This window comes from Mus pahari, chromosome 4, assembly GCF_900095145.1.
Source record: "Mus pahari chromosome 4, PAHARI_EIJ_v1.1, whole genome shotgun sequence".
NCBI lineage: Eukaryota > Metazoa > Chordata > Mammalia > Rodentia > Muridae > Mus > Mus pahari.
This window is the reverse complement of record NC_034593.1, coordinates 21,964,395-21,986,890: the sequence shown is the minus strand read 5'-3', so window position 1 is coordinate 21,986,890 and position 22,496 is coordinate 21,964,395. Positions and strand designations below refer to the sequence as shown.

The following is a 22,496-nucleotide window of genomic DNA, read 5'->3' as shown; positions in this document are numbered from 1 at the left end:
CTTCTGTGTTTGCTAGGCACTGGCATAGCCTCACAAGAGGCCGCTTTATCAGGGTCCCTTCAGCAGAATCTTGCTGGCATGTGCAATAGTGTCTGGGTTTGGTGGCTGATGATGGGATGGATCCCATCATAGGTACATTTGAAAATAAAATTCATTTACCTTATTCATTCCTATGTACTTAGGAATAATATCGTTCAGTGTTACTAGTAGACTTATAGTTTGTTTACTGTGGTAAAATACACCTAAAAGTTATTTCATTCAATTACATTTATGGTTCATTGCCATTATCTATATCCACTTTACTGTGCAATTATTGTTACAATCTTTCTATTAAACCTTTTGTTTTAGTTCTTGAGGGCTACTCATGTCTCAGATAAACTCTTGTTCTCTGGTTTTGTAAATATCAGTGTTCTAAGTAACCTGTTAAGAGAAATCTTATTTGTCTTTAATTGTATAGCAAATGTCAAACAGTCCAGTAGTATCATAGTATCATAGTTATGACAACTTACCTCCACCCCAAGTATATGTATACAAACAGTATCAAAATCTTCTAGAGTCAAACACTTGTATTGGTACAGGTATGTATGTTAGTTTTAGGTGTACGTGAGAAACTTTTCGTTGTTCATTCTATAAGTACTCTATAAGTAATAAGTGCACTACTGATAAAACCTAAGTAATATATATTATCTTTGTTTCAAGATTGGAATATTGTAAAAAAAAAGCGTAATTCTATATTAAGTAACAGCAAAATTATTCTGATAATTACAAGATCACACATAGGTGTCTTCATATTTACCTTACTGGTATCAAGGTCAGAGTCAGTTAGTCATGGCTAGCTACAGTGCCATGGCCCTCCAGGTTGAGAACTGCTGTTAAAGATGTTTCGTTCTCTTTGCTCTCGACCTTCCTGAAGAACTTCTTCGTATTCTATAAATTTAGTGATGTAACTGTTGTTTCTCCCCGAAAGCTCAGGGGGTGGGAAACCGCAACCTAAGCAGTGGCAGGCCAAAGCTGGGGTTTCCTGGCGCCTGAGTGTCCACTTGCTGCAGGGAACCACGCAGAGGAGTCGGGAATTGAGGGTCAGGAAACTGAGGAGACTGAGGAGGAACCTGCTGAGGAACCTGCAGAGACCATGCCGTGGGGATGGGGAACTCAGGTTTAGCTCAGGGGTGGTGAGTCTGCAGAGACTCTGGTCAGTCTCTGTAGACAAGGCGTTCTCCATGTTCCCCACAGTGGTTCTTGATGAGAAAGTCCTTGGCTCCAAATTGTTTATTGATTGTTCAGTGTGGAAAATGGTTTCATACCACCTCCTCCGGGTGGACCAGAGATTAAATACCTTTTGCATGAAGGAATGTTTAGGAAGGGAAGCTTATTGGCTAAATCCTACATACCTTATTAGCATGGAGAACTCTGTTCTGATCCATGTGGTATAGGTCATGTGCCTATGCTGGTAGTATGGTCATGTGACAGTGGCTTGGCAGGAGGCAGGTGAAGCTCCTACCATCTTCCCAGAGGTTTCCTCAGAGGTTCCAGGGCTAACAATCTGCTCAACTGAAACCAAGTTTTCTGGCACTGTCCACTGCCCACAGTCATTACTTGTTTTCTTTTGTAGGCTTGTTTTAGCCAGTACTCCCAAGGTATGAATAGAACAAAAGGAGAAATCAAAGAGCTATAATTATAGAAAATAGAATAAGAGTTTGGATACCATGGAACTTACTTTAGAGTCACCATAACTTTAACAAAATATAATGTGAAATTCTGCTAATAATTTTATAAATAGTTCTTTAGAAGCATTTCCCTGAATCCTACTTTTAAAGATGAAAACCCATTGTAATTGGTGTTAATATTCCTAGGTTGCTGTAAGCCTGGGTACTCCAATTATGAGGCCAGAATGGATTTATAAAGCATGGGAAAGACGCAATGAACAGTAAGTGCTTGGGAATCCATAGTTTATTCTGTGAATTCAACATGTTCTTTTCTTTTCTTTTCTTTTCTTTTCTTTTCTTTTCTTTTCTTTTCTTTCTTTCTTTGAAATATTTGTTTTGTGTGTTTGTTTTTGTATATTTGTGTTACTTGAATGAATATTTTTGTTCCACATGTGTACAATGTCTGAGGAAGCCAGAAGGTGGCAGGCATTAAATCCACTGGAACTAGAGTTACCTGGGTCCCTGGAATAGCAATCAGGGTTTTTAACTATTGAGCCATCTCTCTAGCCCAATATATTGTTATTATTTTTTAAAGTGTGGTTAACATTTGTTTAAAAGATAAAGCCATGTGCCAACAAAAACTAAATTTGTAAATAGTATGAAAACATGAATTCTTTGAATGGCTTAGGGAATAAAACATAGGTTAAAAAACTAACTTATTTATAATAAATATATAATAAATAAGACATAGGGTGGTGCACGCCTTTAATCCCAGCACTTAGGAGACAGAGGCAAGTGGATTTCTGAGTTCGAGGGCAGCCTGGTCTACAGAGTGAGTTCCAGGATAGCCAGGACTACACAGAGAAACCCTGTCTCAAAAAACGAAAAAAAACAAAAACAAAAACCCTAAAAGACATAGGTTTTTAAAATTGTAAGATTTGATATCATTGGGTTTTATTTTATAAAATCATTTCTCAGAATTAAGCACTTTGTGTGTGATTGTATGTGTGGGCATACTTGGAGGTCGGAGGGTGATGTGGACTTGTGTTCTCCATTTACCGTATATGCACTTTAGGGATTTATTTATCTATTTACCTTAGGTTGTTTGGAATGTTTGCATGCACCTTTACTTGCTGAGCTGTCTCATTGGGCTGATGTTTGTTTATTTGTTTTTGGTTTTTTTTGAGACAGGTTATCTCTGTGTAGCCCTGGCTGTCTGCCTGCCTCTGCCTTCCCAGTGCAGGGATTAAAGGCCGTGTGCCACCACGCCCTCTGGAGCTGATTTTTGTAAAGTAAATGTGTCTGGGAGGTCCAGATGCTTTGGTGGGTGGAGGTACTTGCTACCAAGCCTGATGACTTGGCTTTTATTCCCAGGGCTCACATGAGGGCGAGATTTGACTTGTGGGCATTGTCTGCTGACTTCCATGTTTGCACTGCAGCACCCACGTGCGCATATACCAATGCACTTTTTCCATTATCATAAACATGCTAAAATTTATTAGATAATAGCTTAATGCTTTCAGGTATTTAGATTATGTTTTGTTTTTCTACTTTATGTCTAGATACATTTAAATTGGTCCTTAAAATTTCTTACCTTTTTTTTTTGCTAACCGTCCAGTTGTGCATTGTCTGTTCTGGTTCTTCAGCATTATGTAGAAGTTGATGAAATTGGAGAATGCCTCTGGTACAGAATGTCAAAAGCTCAGCCAGGATTTGAATGATGGGAGGGTTGTGATTATTTTGTCAGGTGCAGTGACTCCCAGGCCTGTCCGTGATAATTTCAACGTCTACTAAGCAGCATCCCAGGCGACAAAGCAGACAAAACCAAACCAACTTTTTAGGACTTTGTGTAAAATATTTTTCAATAAATGCATTCATTATTGAAAGACCTTGAGAATTTACTGAGATTTCACAAATGAATTTGCTTAGCTGATGGAATTTAAACTGGTTTTGGAAATGTACATTTTGTTTTTAGGTGTTTTTGTGCAGCAATTGATGACTTTAAAAATGAATTTAAAGTTCCTCCATTCCAAGATTGCATTTTAAGTTTCCTGGGATTTTCAGATGAAGAGAAACACAGTATGGAAGAAATGACTGAAATGCAAGGTCAGGTAACATGATGTCTGTGGTGGTCGATACTGTCCAGAGGCGAGCACCCGAGCGTGTCTGTGAGGGAGTTTCTAGACTGGGTTAGTGGAGATAGAAGACCCACCCTAAAGAGGGCTGGTACCATTCTGTGCACACAAAGGCCAAAGTGAACTGAATGCCTGCATTTATCTCTGCTTATTGTGGTGTGACTAGCTACCTTATGCTTTTCCTGCCATGGCTTTCCTGTCATCACTGGACTGTATTCTGACCTGAGTAAAACAAACCCTTTAAGTCCTTGTTAGAAATAGTTGATAACACTTCATAATAAATAAGTGCTTAGCCGGGCGTGGTGGCGCACACCATTAATCCCAGCACTTGGGAGGCAGAGGCAGGCAGATTTCTGAGTTAGAGGCCAGCCTGGTCTACAGAGTGAGTTCCAGGACAGCCAGGGCTACACAGAGAAACCCTGTCTTAAAAAACCAAAAATAAATAAATAAGTGCTTTAGAGATGGATATTTGGAGAACAGTTGTTTGGCTGATCTCTCTGCATTCCTGTTCCCCTTAGGAGGTAGCTATTTACCAGTTGGGGATGAAAGGTGCACTCACCTTATTGTTGAAGAGAATACAGTAAAGGACCTTCCATTTGAACCTTCAAAGAAACTTTTTGTTGTCAAGCAAGAGGCAAGTACCTCCAGAATGAAATTAGTTAGCTTTAACAATACTATAGCGTCTCTGCTACGGTCAATTTAAAATCTTAATTAAAATATTCTTCTCTCTTTTAGTGGTTCTGGGGAAGCATTCAGATGGATGCTCGTGCAGGAGAGACTATGTATTTGTATGAAAAGGTGTGTTTTTACTCTTGGTTCTGTGAATTTGTGCAAAATTGATACTGTTGTATCCAGAACATTTATATATATATATATATATATATATATATATATAACAAGAACCATCATAGTTTGTGCTTTTGATTTCAGGCTAATACTCCTGAGCTCAAGAAATCGGTGTCTCTGCTTTCTCTAAGTACTCCAAACAGCAACCGCAAGAGACGGAGATTGAAAGAGACGCTGGCTCAGCTCTCCAGGGAGACCGACCTCTCTCCTTTCCCTCCCCGGAAGCGGCCCTCAGCTGAGCACTCCCTTTCTATTGGCTCACTCCTGGATATCTCCAACACACCCGAGTCCAGCATTCACTATGGAGGTAGTATTCACGTTTCATGGAATTAGTCTTTAAGATGGAGTATACTGGGATAACTGATAGAATAAATCCCTGCTACAGTGAATGAACTGGGGAGGCTTTTCTCTTAATATCCTTGGTCTAGTTGAGTAAACAAGACAGTTCAAAACAAAAGCTGAGTGTAGCTGGGTACTGTACCCCTGTAATTCCTGGACTGGGCAAGTGGGGCCCAGAAGGTGAGTTAGAGACAATCTGGCCTCAAAGCAAAAGCAGAAACAAAACAACAGAAACCCTGAAAAGAAAAATCTTGTAAAAAAAATCAATTGCACAGTAATGCTTTTGTTGGGTGATTGTTTACTGCATGCTTTTGTATGATTGTAAAATGTGGTGCCTGTCTTGCGGGCCACTGACCTTCAGAACAGGGGAGTTAGGAACTGTCCAGGGCTATATAGCTGAAGAGTGACTGATAATTGTTTTTCATTTTGAGACAAGGTCCCATAGCTGAGGCTAGTCTTAACTGCTGATGACCCCGTTCCTCAAGTGCCGGGCTGCGTATAGGCATGTACCGCTATACCTGTGTTAATTCTAATACTGAACAGTTTATAAGAAGTCATGGGAAAGTGGGGTAGAATAACTAGGTGGGGAAGTCAGGAGGGTGATGTCACTTTGTGTTGAACAAAACCTCCTATAGTTAAACCGTTTATGATCACCAGCATTCCTCTTGTCTGTAAATATGTAGGATTTGCTAGATTTAAGATACAGAAAGTAAAAGCCTTTGACTTCACAGTATTCTGTACTAATTGTCACCCATGTTAGGGAGGCGCCCTTCCTCTACATTACCAGCCCATGCTTTGAGACAGAAAGGGGAATGTTGCTGTGTGGCCAGGGTGTCCTTGAACTTGTGGCTTTTCTTCAGCATCCTGAATAATGAGATTATAGATGTGCACTCTGAAGTATTTTAGATTTCTCTAGTTGTCTTAATCATGTCCTGATTTCTAACCCTCCTCCTCCCCCGAACAAGAAACTCCTGTATTTTAGTTTAGGATTTAGTCTAGGTACCTGTTTTCACCAGTTAGTTTCTTCTCATTGAGGGGATTGCCTTTAACATAATAACCTTGGTAAATCTGAAGAGTGGAGGCCATTTATTTGTACACTGTCAGCTTTTTAATTGGTATTGTGGTTGAACCTAGAACTTCACATGTGCCAGATGAGCAGTCTCCCGTTGACTCATGTTCTCAGCTCTGAATCAACGACCTTTTTGCTCATTGCATTTTTCTGGCCTTATCCCATGAGGAAGTTTTACTTTAACAGAAAGCTGTATTGCTGTGCTTTATAATGTCTTTATAGCGTTTAGATCTGCCTTCCGATGGAACCTTTTCTTCTTTTCCAGAAACACCGAAGTCCTGTGCTAAGTCTTCTAGAAGTTCTACTCCAGTTCCTCCAAAGCAGTCAGCCAGGTGGCAGGTGGCGAAAGAGCTCTACCAGACTGAGAGCAATTATGTCAATATACTGGCCACAATCATTCAAGTGAGTATAGTGTGGCTGTAGAGTGGCTCCTGTTGAAACTCTCCCCTCTAGTCTTTCTTTCAATGACTTTGTGTTTTGTTCTTTTAAAGAGTATTGGGTTTTGTTTTGGGTGGCAGTGGTGGATATAGGGTTGAGATAAATCTTGCTTTGTATTTCTGGCTGGGCTGGTACTTAACACATAGCATAGACTGGCCTCAGACTTAAAGCAATCTTCCTTGCTCTGCCTCCTGAGTACTCCGATAATAGGTGTGTGTACCACCCCCACAGGAGGACGACTTAAAAGACTAAACCAATAGTCCTTAATTAACTACAGTGTTTTTCCTTAAGAATAGCGCCAGTCAAGCTGCCATGCACTTGGTCTCTAGACGTGCTTTTTCTGTGTTACACCACAGCCTTTGTGTACCCTTGTGACTCTGGCAGTGTCTTGTGTTAATTACTATCAGGCACTTTTGAAAAGGTGTGTGTGTCACACCCTTTTCTCCAATTGGTTTGAACAATACTGACTACATTTGGATTCTTACAACTTCCACGTGGTTAAGGTACTGCTTTATGTTTAGAAGTGATAGGATTTTCTGAAATTTGTGTTCTAGAGAAATTGCTCTATTTAATGCTGCATATATGTGGCAACAGATAGTCTGTACTACGGCTGAGAAGCTGTACAATACTGACATCAGTAATCTGTTTGGGCTTTTCATGATACCTTTGGACTTCTGATCCTCCTGTTTCTACCTCTTAAGTGCTAGACTGGAGGTGTGCACTACTCTGCCAGGCTTATGTGGTGCTGGGGATGGAACACAGGGCTTCCTGCATGCTCTGCCTGTTAGGCAAACGCTACTAACTGAATTACGTCCCTAGTCCTAGTTTTTTACTGACATTTATGAAAACTACTTTTGAGACACAAGCTTTACACACAAACACAAAAATGAGAAAAGTACTGTCAGTATACAGTAAAGGGCAAGAGAGGCTGTGGATACTGCTCAGAGGGTGAAGTTCTTGGCTGGATCAGCAGAGCCCTGTTATGCTGGGTGAGCTTAGCTGCTGCGTGTGAGTCCAGCCAGAGTGTTCTGACTAGTAACATTAGCCACATTGGCTAGCTTTCGGTTAGGCCAAGAGGACCTGCTTAATTTCAATGAATGCATAAGGTGGGAGAGCCACGGAGGGTGATTCTCAACATCAGGCTCCCACGCACACATGCACACACAGACACAGAGACACACACACACACACACACACACACACATGCACGCGTACTATACACATGCACGTTACCATTACAGGGACAGGTAAGGGCATATGCAGTATACGTGAGGCACAGATTTTAGTGCCCATATCATTAATACAACTTAACCAAAACTTCCAAGTTGCCAAACAGTTTATCCTTTCTAAAACACAGATTCACATCTCACCCCCAATTTTTGTGATCAGGATGAACTCTATCTACTAAAATCAAATAAAAATAATTAAAGGAAACCACAGCTGGGCATAGTAGTTCAAACCTGAAACTCCAGTACTTGGTAGGTTCAGGTGGGAGGAACACATTCTAGGCCAGCCTGGACCACTGTACTGTAGTAAGAGCCTGCCTTCTTCCAAAGAAAGAAGCTAATTTGGGGTATTTGTTTGATCTAGGTGGATAAATTAAAATTAAGTGACTTTGAAATTGTTTCCAAAATGGGAAACACAAGTCCTAAAAGCTATCTTAAAGAGGATGTCCTTGGGCTGGGCTTTGCTCATTGGTCAAGCTGTGGACTAACACACACAAAAGTGCACTTAGTCCAGAATTAACACTGTGCCTGTAGGAGGAAGGAAAAGAAAGAACAGTCATAATAAATGTCTAATAGTTTCACATGTGTAATTAAACAGTTTCAGTTCACTGGGCATGGTGACCCATGGGAGTAGGCCAGTTGGATTGCTATGAGTGCAGATACACAAATGCAGAGGTCAGGAGACAACTTTGAAGGGTTGGATGTCTGCAACCTCCGTGTGGATCTGTAGATGGAGGTGACAGACAGTCTTCCAGACAGCCATCCTGACAGCTCTGCTACCTTAGAGTCACTCCCTTCTGTCCTCTGGGCTGTTGTCAGTGTGTTTGTTAAGAACTGAACAGTTTGTTATCTTAACGTTACCTGACTAGTAACTTTAAATATTTCCTTGTTCTTGGAGGGGTTACCTGACTGTAGTCTGGAATCAGAATGGTCTGTCCTTTCACATACCCCTGGGTTTCTTTTTAGGGTATCATATGAGTGGAATCCTGGTGTGCACCCCTGAGGCCTGGGTTCTTTCAGAATCATCTAACTAGTGTGCGTCTATATCCTCTTTCCTTCCTTCCCTCCTTTCTCATCCCTGTTTTCCTCTTCCTGACAGTTTGGCTTTATAGGATATCTGAGCTCCAACATTTGATTCTTTAGCTTCTCCTTGCTCTTGCTGAAACACACCGACATCTTAGTGCACAAAGAGCTGTCCGGGTTTTTATGTTGTGTCATTTCCTTCCTGAGTTTTGAGAGTTCTTTGTATGTCATTTTGAGTTTTAGTCCTTTGTCAAGTGTGTGATTTTTTTTTTTTTTAATATTTTAAAAAAATATTAAAAGACAGTTGCTAATTATAGAATTTTTAAAAATATTCTTATTAGATGTCTGTTTTTCTGTTTTTATTTTAGTCCACATTTTTGAGGTCATGTCTAAGGATTCTACCTAAAACTAAATCATGAATATCGTCTTCTAGAAATTCATGAACTTAGATTTTACTTTCCATGAACTGCTTTGAATTAATTTTTGCAAACAGGTTTTTATTCAGGATGATGTTCACTTGTGGGTATAACAAATGCTATGATTATTTCATTTGTTGAAAGGCCATTCAAGAGTGGTTAAGATTTGCTCTTTTGTTTGTTTTTCTTCTGGTTTTGCCTCAGTGTTAATCTGGATGACCTTGAACTCAGCTCTTTCTGCTTCCTTCTGATATGTTGGGATTGCTAATGTGGTTTTATATTTATATAAATTGTGTCAGTTTTCATTTCTTGGTTTAGTTATACTGTACTACTCCATCTTTAATATTGTTTTCTATTATGAAATAATTTTTTATTTCTTAAGAAATTCTAGAATCAGATTTTCTCTCTCTGTCTTTGGTATTATCTTGAAACACCTAGATTAACTAGCAAGATGATTGTTATTCTTTCTGTGTCGAGTGTTTCCATCTGCGACTGCGTGACTTCATTACATCTTTATTTCACCTGTCAGCTCTGGTTTTGAGCACGTGCACCCTATACCCAAATGTTTAGTTTTTGTTTTATATTAGATGGAACAGCCTTTTATATCATTAATATATTTTTTAAACTTTTGGGACAGAGTCTTACTATACAGCACTGGCTATCCTGGAACTTGCTGTTCAGACCAGGATGGCCTTGATATCACAGAATCCACTTACCTCTCCTCTGCCTTGCAGGGTCACCAAAGCCTAAGCTTTGTTTTAACCTTATTTCTGAGTCCTGTGAGTAAGGTGTGCTGCCCTTTTCTCCTGTGACCTTGCTGGACCGACTTACTCACTGTATGGGGTTTTATTCTTTCCTTTTTCTCTTTTATGATTGATACAGCTGGCCCAGTAAGACGGTTCAGTGTGGGTAAAAGCACTTGCCTCAGACACCCTAATGACCTGAGTTTGATCCTAGCACCCCATGATAGAAGGAGAAAATAGACTTCTGAAAATTGTTCTCTGGCCTCCAGTACATTTGCATGTGTGCATCCATGTTTTCTCCCCCTTCCGCGTCTTTACCCTCCCTCCCTTCTCTCGTTCATATACAGCCATGTACAATAATAATAATAGCAAAAATGATGATGATGATGTCTGTAGCAATAAGTGGACAGAGTTCAGGTCTCTTCATGTGAGATGAAGATATCTAGTTTCTTTGCAACTGAGTTTCTGTGCCACCATTTCTAAAACATTTAGTATTTTATTATTATGTATTTAGAAAGCTTATTGCTTCCTTAAAAATTCAATAAAAAAACCTCTTCTAATTATAATTATTTGTTTGGTTCCTTTTTTAAAAAAATGATATATTTTTATTTTATGTATATTGAGTTTTTTGTCACAATGCCTATGGAAATCAGAAGACTTCATCGGATTCCCTGGGACTGGAGTTACAGAAGGTTGTAAACCACCATGTCGGGGCTGGGAACCAAACCTGGGTCCCCTGGAAGAGCAGCAGTGCACTTACCCACCTTCTGCTCACACTCCCCCCTCCCCCCATCTTGTACATGTGTAGGTACAAAGTATATCAATATATGGATGAAAAAGAAAATGTAATGAAGGCTGGTGAGATGGCTCAGTGGGTAAGAGCACCCGGCTGCTCTTCCAAAGGTCTAGAGTTCAAATCCCAGCAACCACATGGTGGCTCATAACCATCCCTAACAAGATCTGACGCCCTCTTCTGGAGTGTCTGAAGACAGCTACAGTGTACTTACATATAATAAATAAATAAATCTTTAAAAAAAAAAAAAAGAAAATGTAATGAGAAAAGATTGTTAACTTTAGGAAGCATCCTTTCCTTGGCTTTTTCTGAGGTTGACATCACTGTGTATCATAGCTCTTTAAATTCTAGCCTGCTTTTTCTCACAGCTTGCCTAATCCAGATCCCTCTCCTCCTTAGTTATTTCAGGTACCCTTAGAAGAAGAAGGGCAACGCGGTGGACCTATTCTTGCACCAGAGGAGATCAAGACTATTTTTGGGAGCATCCCAGATATCTTTGATGTACATATGAAGATAAAGGTAAATTTGTATTAAAGGTCAATATCATTCTTTTTGTGGGCTGTGTGTATATATTGTAACATTTCAGGTATTTCAACCTAGCTACGTAAATCAGTATTGTATGTAAAACTTAGATCTCACAATGTTTCTGGCTTTGCCCTCATGGCGGTCCTCCTTGTGTAGGCTTTAAGACACTACTCTAGGCTCAAATATGGTAGATATCTTCAATAAAATTTTTTGACATGCTGAATGTGTATGAATATTACCTACATGCTTGTATGTATACCACGTGCATGCTTGGTACCCAAAGAGGGCAGAAGTTGGCACTGGATCCTCTATAACTGGAATTACAGTTGTGGGTACTGGAAATGGCACATAGGTTCTTTCAATCCCTGAGCCATCTCTCCAGCCCATTCAAGTTTTTATGAGTATTTTGTGTTAGAATGACTGAGGGATTTGACGAGCTAGGGCTTAGCAGGTTATGGTTTATAGGCTGCATCAGGCCCTATGACTCAGCGCAGAGTCTGATAGCAGAGCCCGTGTTTTCATACTTTCCTTTTCTCATACTTTCTATTTGATCTCATTCTTTCCCCTTCGTCCTCCCAGAGGGTGCCTCACCTCCCTACCACCCAGCTTCATGTTCCTTGTCTCTTTTAAAAAAAGATGAATATAATAAGCCAAGAACAAACAAAAGACAGACAAAAAAAAAAAATCAACAAGACAAGAAATATACCAAAGCAAGACAAAAGAGCCCAGAAAAAAAGGAAAAAAGACTCCCATTTGGGGTTGACCAACTGCTTCTGGTATGGAGCCTTCTCTGGAGTGTGGCTGCTAAACCCAGTGACACTCCATTGTAGAAAACCATTCTCTGTTTCCCAGGAAGTGTCAGTTCCTAATAACTTCTTCCTTAGGGTAGGACTCACTCAGTGCTTGGGTCTGTCTGTCGGGCTTAGACATGTGCCGGTGTTATGGACGTTGTCACAGTCTCTGAGCTTAGATGTGCTCGGTTCTGTTATAGTGTCTGCAAGATGCTGCTTTTTTTTGGACTCATCCAAGATGGCTCTTAAAAATATTTCTGCCTTTTCTTCCACATAGATCTCTGAGGCCCCAGGGCGGGGGTTTGTAAAGGCATCCCATTTAGGACTCAGGGTTCCAGTCTCTCCTCTCCCCATTTGATACTTTGTATGGTTGCTTCTCATAGTATTCAAATTCTGCAGACTTGAATACTAATGACAGAAGACATGGCATTAGAATATTTGCCATCTGTCCCTTTTAGTAAGATTTGCTTGACCCTGCTACAGGTTATAATTTTTAATGACTTGTGTTAAATTAGTTGCTACAGCAGCAGGATTAAAAACAGCCTTTTTATAATTAATAAGGTCAATCAACTTTTATAGCTAGTAAGACAAAACATCGATCTATCAGTCATATAGGGGAATTAGGATTGGTTTGTCTGACAGTGCTATTTATATTTTTTTAATTATTCCAAAGGCTGTTGTCTTTGTAGACAAAAATTTAATTCTTTGTTGTGATAAGATGTTTGCACATAACATCATGGTGCTGCATAAGGTGAATTGTTTTTCCCAGCAGAAGGTCTCATAAGTATATGTTAGATGTGTAAGGAGCTGTTGGATTTTAAAGTTTGATTTTTTTTTTTTTTTCCGATTTTTCAGGATGATCTTGAAGACCTTATTGCTAACTGGGACGAGAGCAGAAGTATTGGTGACATCTTTCTTAAATATGTAAGTGTTTGTTGTAGAGTTCACATTTAAGTGGTATCTCATTAAGGACTGACCGGGAAGGAAATGTGAAAATGCCATTTCCCATGGTTATAAAATCTGCTAGAATTGTTCTTGACTTTTAAACTTTTAATATGCCCAGCGCAACACATGATCATCATTAGAACATAGTTTCATAGTGACTTTTGTGTGAAGTTGTCTGCTATCCCCAAATGATTTATATATATATAATATATATGTGTGTGTATATTATAATTTATAAACCTGTATATATATTTATGTGTACACACACATAAATATATTGCTTATCTCTTTGTCTGCCTCTGTGGAATTTGATATCTTAGGATTAGGGCCACATGTATGAGTCAGGCAAGGGTATTTGTTGAGTGTTCATTACACATTGTAGTAGGGGAGAAAGAAACCTTTTTATTAGTTCATGTTTCATTTAAGGCTGGAGGTTAGGGTAGGGTAGTTCATGTTATGTTTGCCTAGTGTGCATGGGGCCTGGATCCAATCTCTAGAACTATAAAAAGTCCTTTAACAGACAATAAACAGCTGGGCGTGGTGACACATGCACTCCTTTAATCCCAGCACTCAGGAGGCAGAGGCAGGCGGATTTCTGCGTTCGAGGCCAGCCTGGTCTACAGAGTGAGTTCCAGGACAGCCAGGGCTACACAGAGAAACCCTGTCTTGAAAACAAACAAACAATAAAGAAACCAAGAGGTAGGATATAGACACATACACTTCTCCTTCTAACACTTAGGAAATTGAGGCAAGAAAATTGTAAGTCAGAGGCCTTCAAACCCTGTCCCAAAGGCCTATAAAATCTGTGTAGCTTACATTTAGTAAATCATTTGTACTAGGTTGCATGGTTTATATCTGTAATACCAGCACTTGGAGACTGAGGCAGGAAAATTGCTAAGAGTTTGATTTGAGGCTAGCTTGAAATTAAAGTGAAACCCGTCTCAAAACAAAAACAAAACACAAAAAAAACCAGAAAATATTTTCATTTTCCTGAAGTCCTGGGACTATAAACTGCTTTTGTTTGAATCCCTCAGGCTGGAATTATGCATTGAGTGCATGAAATTCTTTCAGTGCCTTTGTTTTCTAAGGCCTTTTCCTTATTTTTATATATGTTTGTTCGGGTTGTTTGAGGACTATAAACATAGGAATTTGTTAATTTGATGACGATTAACATATTTAATTAGCCAGATGTTTTAAATATTTATATAATTTATGCATGAGTGCTCTTTGCATGTGTGCTTGCCTGACAGAAGAGGTCATCAGATCCCATTGTAGGTGGTTGTGAGCCACCGTGTGGTTGCTGGGAATCGAACTCAGGATCTCTCTGGAAGAACAGTCAGTGCTCTTACCCACTGAGCCATCTCACCAGCTCTAGCCAAGAAACTTTTTTCATGTTTTGTTTGTAAATATTGAGTGTTTTGATTTTAATGGTATTTCTATGTGTGCCCGGGTATATGTAGGCAGTTTCTTGCAGAGGCCAGAAGATACACTAGATTTCCTGGGATTGGAGCTACAGGGGGTTATGAACATTCTTGCCTTGTGTGGGCACTGGGTACTGACTTCTCATTTGCTACAAGAGCAATACATTCTCTCAATAGCTATGCCATCTCTTCAGACCAAAACTTTTCCTTCCTTAAGTTGCATGTTTTGGGTAATAGGATTGGTATTTAGTAGTGGTTTGGATTCTTCAACAAGTAATAACATGCAATTTTAGACTCTACAGACCAGCTTTAATTTCATTTTATGTGTTCTGAAAACAGATTTCAAATGCCAAGTTCCTAGATAGGTGTGTCATCATGCGTAGATTATATTGTGCTGGGGTGGAAACTCAAGGTTCTGTGTACTTGGCAAACACCTTGTCAACTAAGACTCAAAAATGTGTCCTGTTTTAATGTGTGTGTGTGTGTGTGCGTGCATGTGCATATGTGTCTTTATTTGCTGTTTTATGTTATAGGTTGTGGGTAACAGTTGATGTGCGGTTTGAATAGCAATGAAAAAGAGATTTTGAGATGAACTCCCACACTATCGCTGAGGGTACCTTAGAGCTTGGTAGGCCAGTGTGCTCTATTACTGGAAAGCTTGGCAGTCTCTTGATTTCCTGAGGGATGAGGCCTGCACCATTGTGTTTAGCATCAATTTAATTGTAAAGGAAAGTTGTATTAACAGAAATTGTGAGGAAACTTTAAACTTTTTTCTTTAGAATATAAATCTTAATTGTGATTGTCAGTTGTGTCACAAAGATTATTTGTCTGAGGGTGATGTTTATAACCAACTGTTTTCTCTTTTTTGTTTCTAGTCAAAAGATTTGGTAAAAACCTATCCTCCGTTTGTAAACTTCTTTGAAATGAGCAAGGAGATGATTATTAAATGTGAGAAACAAAAGCCCAGATTTCATGCTTTCCTCAAGGTAATATACATTTCTATCATACAAAATTCTGAGTCACTTCTTAAAGAATTCATTAAAATATTTTTTTAAAGAATAAATTATAATGTTAGTAAAATTCTACTCATATAAGAACACCTTAATACTTGTCTTAAAATCAGTTGTATCTGGGAGTGTTTATGATTTTTAGACCTAGAAATTTGGAATTTTACACAGCAGAGGACAAGAGGTAGTTAAGTGAATAGGGATGTTGTTTTGACTGGTTTTGTATCAATGGGGATTGAGCCCAGGGCCTTGCATATGGTTGCCCATATGTGGTTATTTTCAAAAGAAATAATGTCCGTGTTTAGTTCTCGAAGCTCCTAGTGATGCTTCATGACACTGGTTTGCCTGTAATGATTGTTTTTTCTCCCACCAGTGGTGTCAGCTTAGTTGATATGGTACAGTCTTTATAGGAACTTAGAAAGGCCTGTGTATACAACTCTGTAGAGCATCACACTTTGTAACACAGTCAGCCTTTCCTCAACAAGGGAAAATTTTAGGTCTTGGAAAATTGTTGAGTCATGGTGATGGGCCTGAGAGCAGCTCCCATCCTGTATGAGTTCTTAATTCACTTGGTGATTTATCCGTGTGCGCTTGCACAGATGTGCTCATGCCAGTGCTTTTGCATGCATGTTCACCTTTGACCCTGTTGATGCTGGGGCTTGGCATGGCAGCAAGTGCCTTTTCCTTCAGAGTCACTGTCAACTACTGGCTCTTTTTTATTACACTATTTTTGCCTGTAACAAATTAATTACTTCCTTTTAGATAAATCAAGCTAAGCCAGAATGTGGACGACAGAGCCTTGTGGAACTTCTCATTCGGCCAGTACAGCGGCTACCCAGTGTCGCTTTACTTTTAAATGGTACTTGCTTTACCGGGCTTTGTTTTTGTGTGTGTGTATGTGTGTGTTTTGTTTTGGGGTTTTTGTTGTTTGCTTAATTTTGTTATCGTAGTCGTTTTTATCCAATAGTTTCCCCCCTTTGAGAAGACAAACCTTCTGTGGCCCAGCTGATCTCACAGATATGAAGACGACCATGAGTATCTACCTCTCCAGTCTCCTGAACGCAGCCATTAATGTCTGGTTTATAGTAGTGTTAGTTCCGGCCCACAGCTTCATGCTGTCTACCAGGAGCCCTATCCTCAGTCTGCTGCACTTTTTCTTGAAGAGTTGATATCATTATTTTCAAAGTTTATAACATTTTAGCATTAAATTTTTTTTTTTTTTATAGATAGCAATTTTATGATAATCTTGAAAAACAGTCTCTAAAGCTACAAATTCTGAGTTTTGCCTGATAGTCTTTGTTGTAATAGCTGTGTCCTTCTGTTTAGAAATTCATTATATTCCCGGTGTCACTATGTCTAAATCTATTTATTTAAGAAACAAAATTCCTACAGAGACATCACAGGAAGAGGACTCATACCCAAGTTTCTAGTCCTCTGAATTTTAGCTACTCTTTTTATATTTAGGTTTTATATTTAGCCTTCTTTAGAATCTTAGGATTGGCAGAGTGTACAATCCCTAAATTTGATTGATTGTCTCCAGATCCCAGGCACAAGGTCCAGGGACTGACATAGAAAGTTTGAGCCTGCCTAGGATATATAAGACCCTGTCTCAAATTAAGGTTGTCTAGTGTATACTTTTCAATACTCTTATTTATTTTACACTTAAAACTTTTAAGTATCAATGGGATTGTCTTTCACAGTTTTATGATTTAAATTATAATTCTGGCTAAAAAGGATTATGTTTATACTTAGTTGACTAAATTAAAGTAGAAATTCAGAAATCTAATTTATTGATTGTTTAATTTTTTTCAACAATGTTTTAGTTAGTATAAATTATAGGGCTAACAAAAAGGGAGAATTTTTTTTTCTCCTTACAGATTACCTTTCTAGTCGAAATTGCTTTAGGTTTCCCTGATCTTTAAATCTATCCTATTGTGTAGACTATGATGATGGTGTTTAAATAATCCAACCTTTAGGTTTTCAAAGCTGAGTTTTTAAAAGTCAATTTGCATATCCAAATTCTCCATTCCTTGATTCACTTTTGGGGGTAGAGTCTCACTTTAGACCAGGCATTCCTCCAGAATAAGCCTGCTGAGGTGGGAGCCGATTCCTAACTCTCAGTGGGATTTTTATTAAGTGGAAGTTTATCAGACGTTACCATGACTAAAATGACTTAGCATCTTTGTGCTACTCCACATAAACATTAGGTTTGTGTGGTTATAGATTGGGTATGGCTTGGGTAAGGATGTCTCAAGCGAGGCATGGGGAACACAGAAAGAGCCTGAGAAATCGGGGCACAGTGGTGCCCTAACCTCAGCATTTGAGAGGTGGGCAGGCAGGTTTCGATGAGTTAGAGGCCAGCCGCTTATACTTAGAGGGACCCTATAACAAACTAACAACAACAAGAACACCCACAAAAGAGGAACCCAGACAAAACAAAAACTCCAAAATCTCGGAGAAGCAGAGTTAGCATGTTAAATATGAATGTCTACAATAAGTAACACAAAGCTTGCTCTTAAAGTATGCAAATGCTCTCTGTAATGGGGTCATATGTTGCTATACCATACTTAAAAACATGTAGTAGTGTATGAGATACTGGGTCATTCAGCACTGTAGGGAAAGCTTGAAGAATCTATAAGTCTCCCAGAATGACTCAAAGGCATGTGACAAAGCAATGTGTTGTTGTTGTTGTTGTTGTCTTTAAAGATTTTTATTATTGTGTCTAAGTACACTGTAGCTGTCCTCAGATGCACCAGAAGAGGGCTTCAGATCTCATTACAAGTGGTTGTGAGCCAACATGTGGTTGCTGGGATCTGAACTCAGGACCTCTGGAAGAGCAGTTGGTGCTCTTAACCACTGAGCCATCTCTCTAGTCCCGTTGTTGTTTCTTTAAAAAGTCAGTACTACATATTCTAAAAATTTAATCAGTAAAGTAGCTTGGAATCTTTAATGGAAGAAGGCAGTGTTACTAGGGAGCTTTGGTTAAAACTTTTTTTAAAAAGTATATGCTTGTGGGTAGTGGTAGTGGTACAAATGTGAGTTTGAGTGCCCATAAAGGCCAACAGAGGGCATCAGATCCCACGCTGTTGGAGTTGTAGGAGTGGGCGGCCTAACTTGGGTACTGGCACTGAAGTAGGCCCTCTGCAAATAAGAGCTCTTAGCCACTGAGCTCCATTGTTTTATTAAAGACACTGTAGTCCAGGAAATCCTGAAACTCACAATGAAATTTGCATATAAGTTAGGTTTTAATTCTGTTTAATTGTATCTTGAAAATATCTTATGCTGAGTAATAATTTTTGGTTTAATGTAATTAAAGCAGTTGGTGAACTGATAGGTATTAATACTAATGTGGCACATCCAATTAGGTGTATTAATGGGTGACATAGTGGGTGTAATAATGTTTTCATCTATGTCTCTCAAGTGCTAGGATTCAAAGCATGCTCCAATAGTGCTAAGGAATAAGCCAACCCAGCACTATATATATTAAGCAAGCATTCAACCTCTAAACTACACATTAAGCCATTGGTTGAAGATTAGGCTGTTACTGTGCAGTAGTCAAGTGTTGCTCCAAACCTGCAGTCCTCCTTCTCTAAGGTTAGGGATTGCAGAGCTGCTGCCCTGTACCTGGCCATAGGCTTCTGCTCAAAATAAGGGCTAGATGTTGTCTTTAAAAACAGTTAACCTATATTAAAAAGAGTGATGTATTTTTAAGGCATAGGTGGAAAACCACTGACTTCTTTTTGATCATCAAAAAAAAAAAAACATTTTATTATTACAGATCTTAAAAAGCATACAGCTGATGAAAATCCAGACAAAAACACTTTAGAAAAAGCTATTGGATCGCTAAAAGAAGTAATGACGTAAGCAGTTTATATTTTACTTTGTGTGTGCGTGAGAGAGAGAGACAGAGAGATTGAGTGTGTGGTGAACATGTGGTTTTTATCATAGGCAAGTGGAAGTCAGGAGACAACTGGAGTTTGTTTCCTCCATCCACTTTTACATGGGATTATGGGATATGGGGGCTGTATGCTTTTGCCTGTAGATCCATCTTGCTGGCATGCTTCCATGTTTTTATTGGATTAGGCCGGAAGTGATAGTCTTTGTCATAAATGATAGAAAAGTATCAATAGCACACTTTTATAAAGTTTCTAAGTTCTTTCTCTAGTAGTATGGTTATAGTTAAAATGATAAATATTGTAAGAATATATTGATCAAAATATTTATTTCTGACTTAATTATATGTACAGAGCCAGTAATGGAAATTTGAAAATAAACATGAATGCACTTTCTTCTGCCCCAGAGAAAGGCTTTTCCATGTCAGTCACATGCGTATGGTCTTTTTCATCGGGATTTTCAATTCTGTTTACAAACCTTGCATTCATAGGTCCTCTCACCAGCTGAATTTTCTTTTTTGTACTTTTTATATTTCTTGAATAAATTTTCTCATGTTAATTAAACTTCATTCAGTGAAGTCTTTACATATTCCTTAAATTCATGAAGTTCTCTCATAGAACATTCTTTCATTGAACCAGATTTTTTGTTTGTTTGGGTTTTTTTTGGTGGGGGGGAATATTTTTTAATATCAGGATGTTTTGAAGGAATATTTATATGATTCATGTATCACAATTAAGGCACCCACATGAAAGTTGGGTTTTGTGACATTAGATTTATTTGCATACTGATTTCAATGTCTATATTAAAAAAAAAATTATGAAACAACCATTAATTTTCCAGACATATCAATGAGGATAAGAGAAAAACAGAAGCACAGAAGCAAATTTTTGATGTTGTTTATGAAGTGGATGGGTGCCCAGTAAGTAGCTTTTGTCGCTGACCATTGAATTTTCTGCTTTCGTGAGGTTTCTATGGTTTCAATATAAACAGTTGCAGGCTGCAGAGATGCCTCTGGTTATGAGCACTTGCTGTCAGTGACTCACTACCTATGACTCCAGCTACAGAGGACTCTCCTGGATGCCCTCTCCTGGGTTCTGAGTGTACAGTTACACAGAGAACATATAAAGTAAGAGACAGCATACATATAAATAGTAATAGAAACGGGTCTTTAAAATAACAATCAGAGCGCCACTTTTGAATGATGACAACTTGTAAAAGTTACTTGATAACATTTGACTACTTCTGTTACTGTTCACAGGCTAATCTCTTATCTTCTCATCGAAGCCTGGTGCAGAGAGTGGAAACGGTTTCCCTTGGTGAGCACCCGTGCGACCGAGGAGAGCAAGTCACTCTCTTCCTCTTCAATGACTGCCTCGAGGTAAATTTGTACTCACTGAAGCTTAACACTGCTCTATTTTGTGATCTCTCTAAATATTTAAAGTAAAGCTTTAATCGAAGTACAATATAGAAATTTGAGGTATATTCAGTTATTTTTCAAAAAAAAAAAAGACATCAATGGCTGACTTCGTAATGCGGAATACTTTTGGGAGAAAGTCTTAATATTTGATACAAATTTCCAGACTGCAAACTAAGTCAGAATTCCTTACAAGTAAATGCTTAGATGATGAGTTCTGGGGAACCTTGTTTTTATGTATATTTATTCAAGATTTATAAGTTGGGGTTGTTCTGTTCTTAATTAAAATGTAAATAGCCTTTAGCAGCTAAGATGAAGGCAGTTGAAGAACTAGTTTGATAACTTGGTACTGTGACTCCTTGATCTCTTTTTCCTATGTTGGTAGTGTCTCACTTACTCTATAGCCCCAAACTGGCCTTGATTTCTGGACAGCCCTTCCACTCCAGCCTCCCCAAGTGCTGGGATGACAGCATGAGCCACAATGTCAAATTGAAGTATTTAAAATAAGGTTTTATTGATGAGCTGTAGTAGTTCTAATTCTAAAACTCTCACCTGTGTATGTTCAATATTTTCTTTCCAATAGTACCCCACAGGCAAATAATGAGTTTTTTTAACAATTAATCCAATATAATGAGGGGATGTGTCTTAAGGTTTCTATTGCTGCAATGAAACACCATTTTCAAAGCAACCTGGGGAGGAAAGGGTTTATTTGGCTTAGATTTCCACAGCACTGTTCATCACCAAAGGAAAACAGGGCAGGAACCTGAGGTCAGAAGCTGATTCAGAGGCCACTCTCGTGGCTTGCTCAGCTACTTTTTTATTTATTTATTTATTTTATTTAAAGAACCCAGGACTACCAGCCCAGACATGGCAGGAATAGCACCACCGACGGTGGGCTGGATCCTCCCACATCCATCACTGAGGAAAATACCCTATAGGCTCGCCTACACCCTGTTCTTATGGAGGCATTTGCTTCATTCAGCTTCTTCCTCTCAGATGACTTTAGCTAGTGTCAGGTTGACATTAAACCATCCTGCACAGGTAGAAAGGAATACAGTGTTCTTTATTTCAAAAAGAAAAGATGTTCATTTGGACATTAACAAGAATTCTCTGACATGTCTGTTCCTGGGTAACCCTCATCTGTTACCCTCATCAAAATGTCTGCTGGCTTTGCTTTCTCCTTTAAGTCTGTTCCCCTCTTTGCTGCTTCTCTTAAAGAGCGCCTCTCTTCCACCATGTACATTATTGTTTAAAGTATAAAACACTAGCCAGTCTTAGACACCACCGCCCGCACAGAGTGGGTTAAAGGGCAGTTGAATCTCTAGGAAGATCTACCTTTGGTAAAGGGCCTAAGTGATACTTTCATTTAGCTAGTAATGTGATAAAACTCACAAAACAGTGATCGCGTGATACACAGTTGACCATGTGGAATGAAACACAATCATAAAAGTGACACACTGGGTGACTGTGAATTGCCTGAATCTTCTCAACCTGCAATAACCACTCAGCTTGCTCTGCTTTTGAAAACAAGGTCAGGAGTCAGCCTTAATCCCGTTTTACCTGAAGGTGCATTCATTATCAGGGGCTTAGCTGTATACAGTCTGACTGTTTTTCTTTGTTTCTGTTAATAGTTTTTGAGTTTTTTCCTGTTGAAATCTCTAGGTCTGCTGGCCTCATTCTGTTAGGTTGGGTTATTTAGGTTTCCTTAACAATTGGTTATGGAATTTATCTTTGCTTTTAGTACAGCTGTGATTTGTTTTGATTTTTTTTCTTTTTTAATTTTATATCCCCTTTTTTTTTTTTTTTTTTTAAAGATTTTATTTAT

The 22,496-nt window shown here is 38.8% G+C and overlaps 1 protein-coding gene across 3 annotated transcripts in view; it reads left to right on the top strand.

The window, feature by feature from the left end:
- Positions 1 to 22,496, top strand: part of Ect2 (epithelial cell transforming 2) — a 54,949-nt gene that overhangs the window by 10,304 nt on the left and 22,149 nt on the right. For all 3 annotated transcript variants that reach the window (XM_021196590.2, XM_029537706.1, XM_029537705.1), the window contains 13 exons: positions 1,854 to 1,927; positions 3,622 to 3,752; positions 4,300 to 4,415; positions 4,517 to 4,579; positions 4,712 to 4,934; positions 6,301 to 6,437; positions 11,074 to 11,193; positions 12,846 to 12,914; positions 15,232 to 15,342; positions 16,126 to 16,222; positions 19,142 to 19,223; positions 20,098 to 20,176; positions 20,516 to 20,635. In XM_021196590.2, coding sequence (XP_021052249.1) covers positions 1,854 to 1,927; positions 3,622 to 3,752; positions 4,300 to 4,415; positions 4,517 to 4,579; positions 4,712 to 4,934; positions 6,301 to 6,437; positions 11,074 to 11,193; positions 12,846 to 12,914; positions 15,232 to 15,342; positions 16,126 to 16,222; positions 19,142 to 19,223; positions 20,098 to 20,176; positions 20,516 to 20,635 — 1,422 coding nt within the window. The remainder of the gene's footprint in view (positions 1 to 1,853; positions 1,928 to 3,621; positions 3,753 to 4,299; positions 4,416 to 4,516; positions 4,580 to 4,711; positions 4,935 to 6,300; positions 6,438 to 11,073; positions 11,194 to 12,845; positions 12,915 to 15,231; positions 15,343 to 16,125; positions 16,223 to 19,141; positions 19,224 to 20,097; positions 20,177 to 20,515; positions 20,636 to 22,496) is intronic.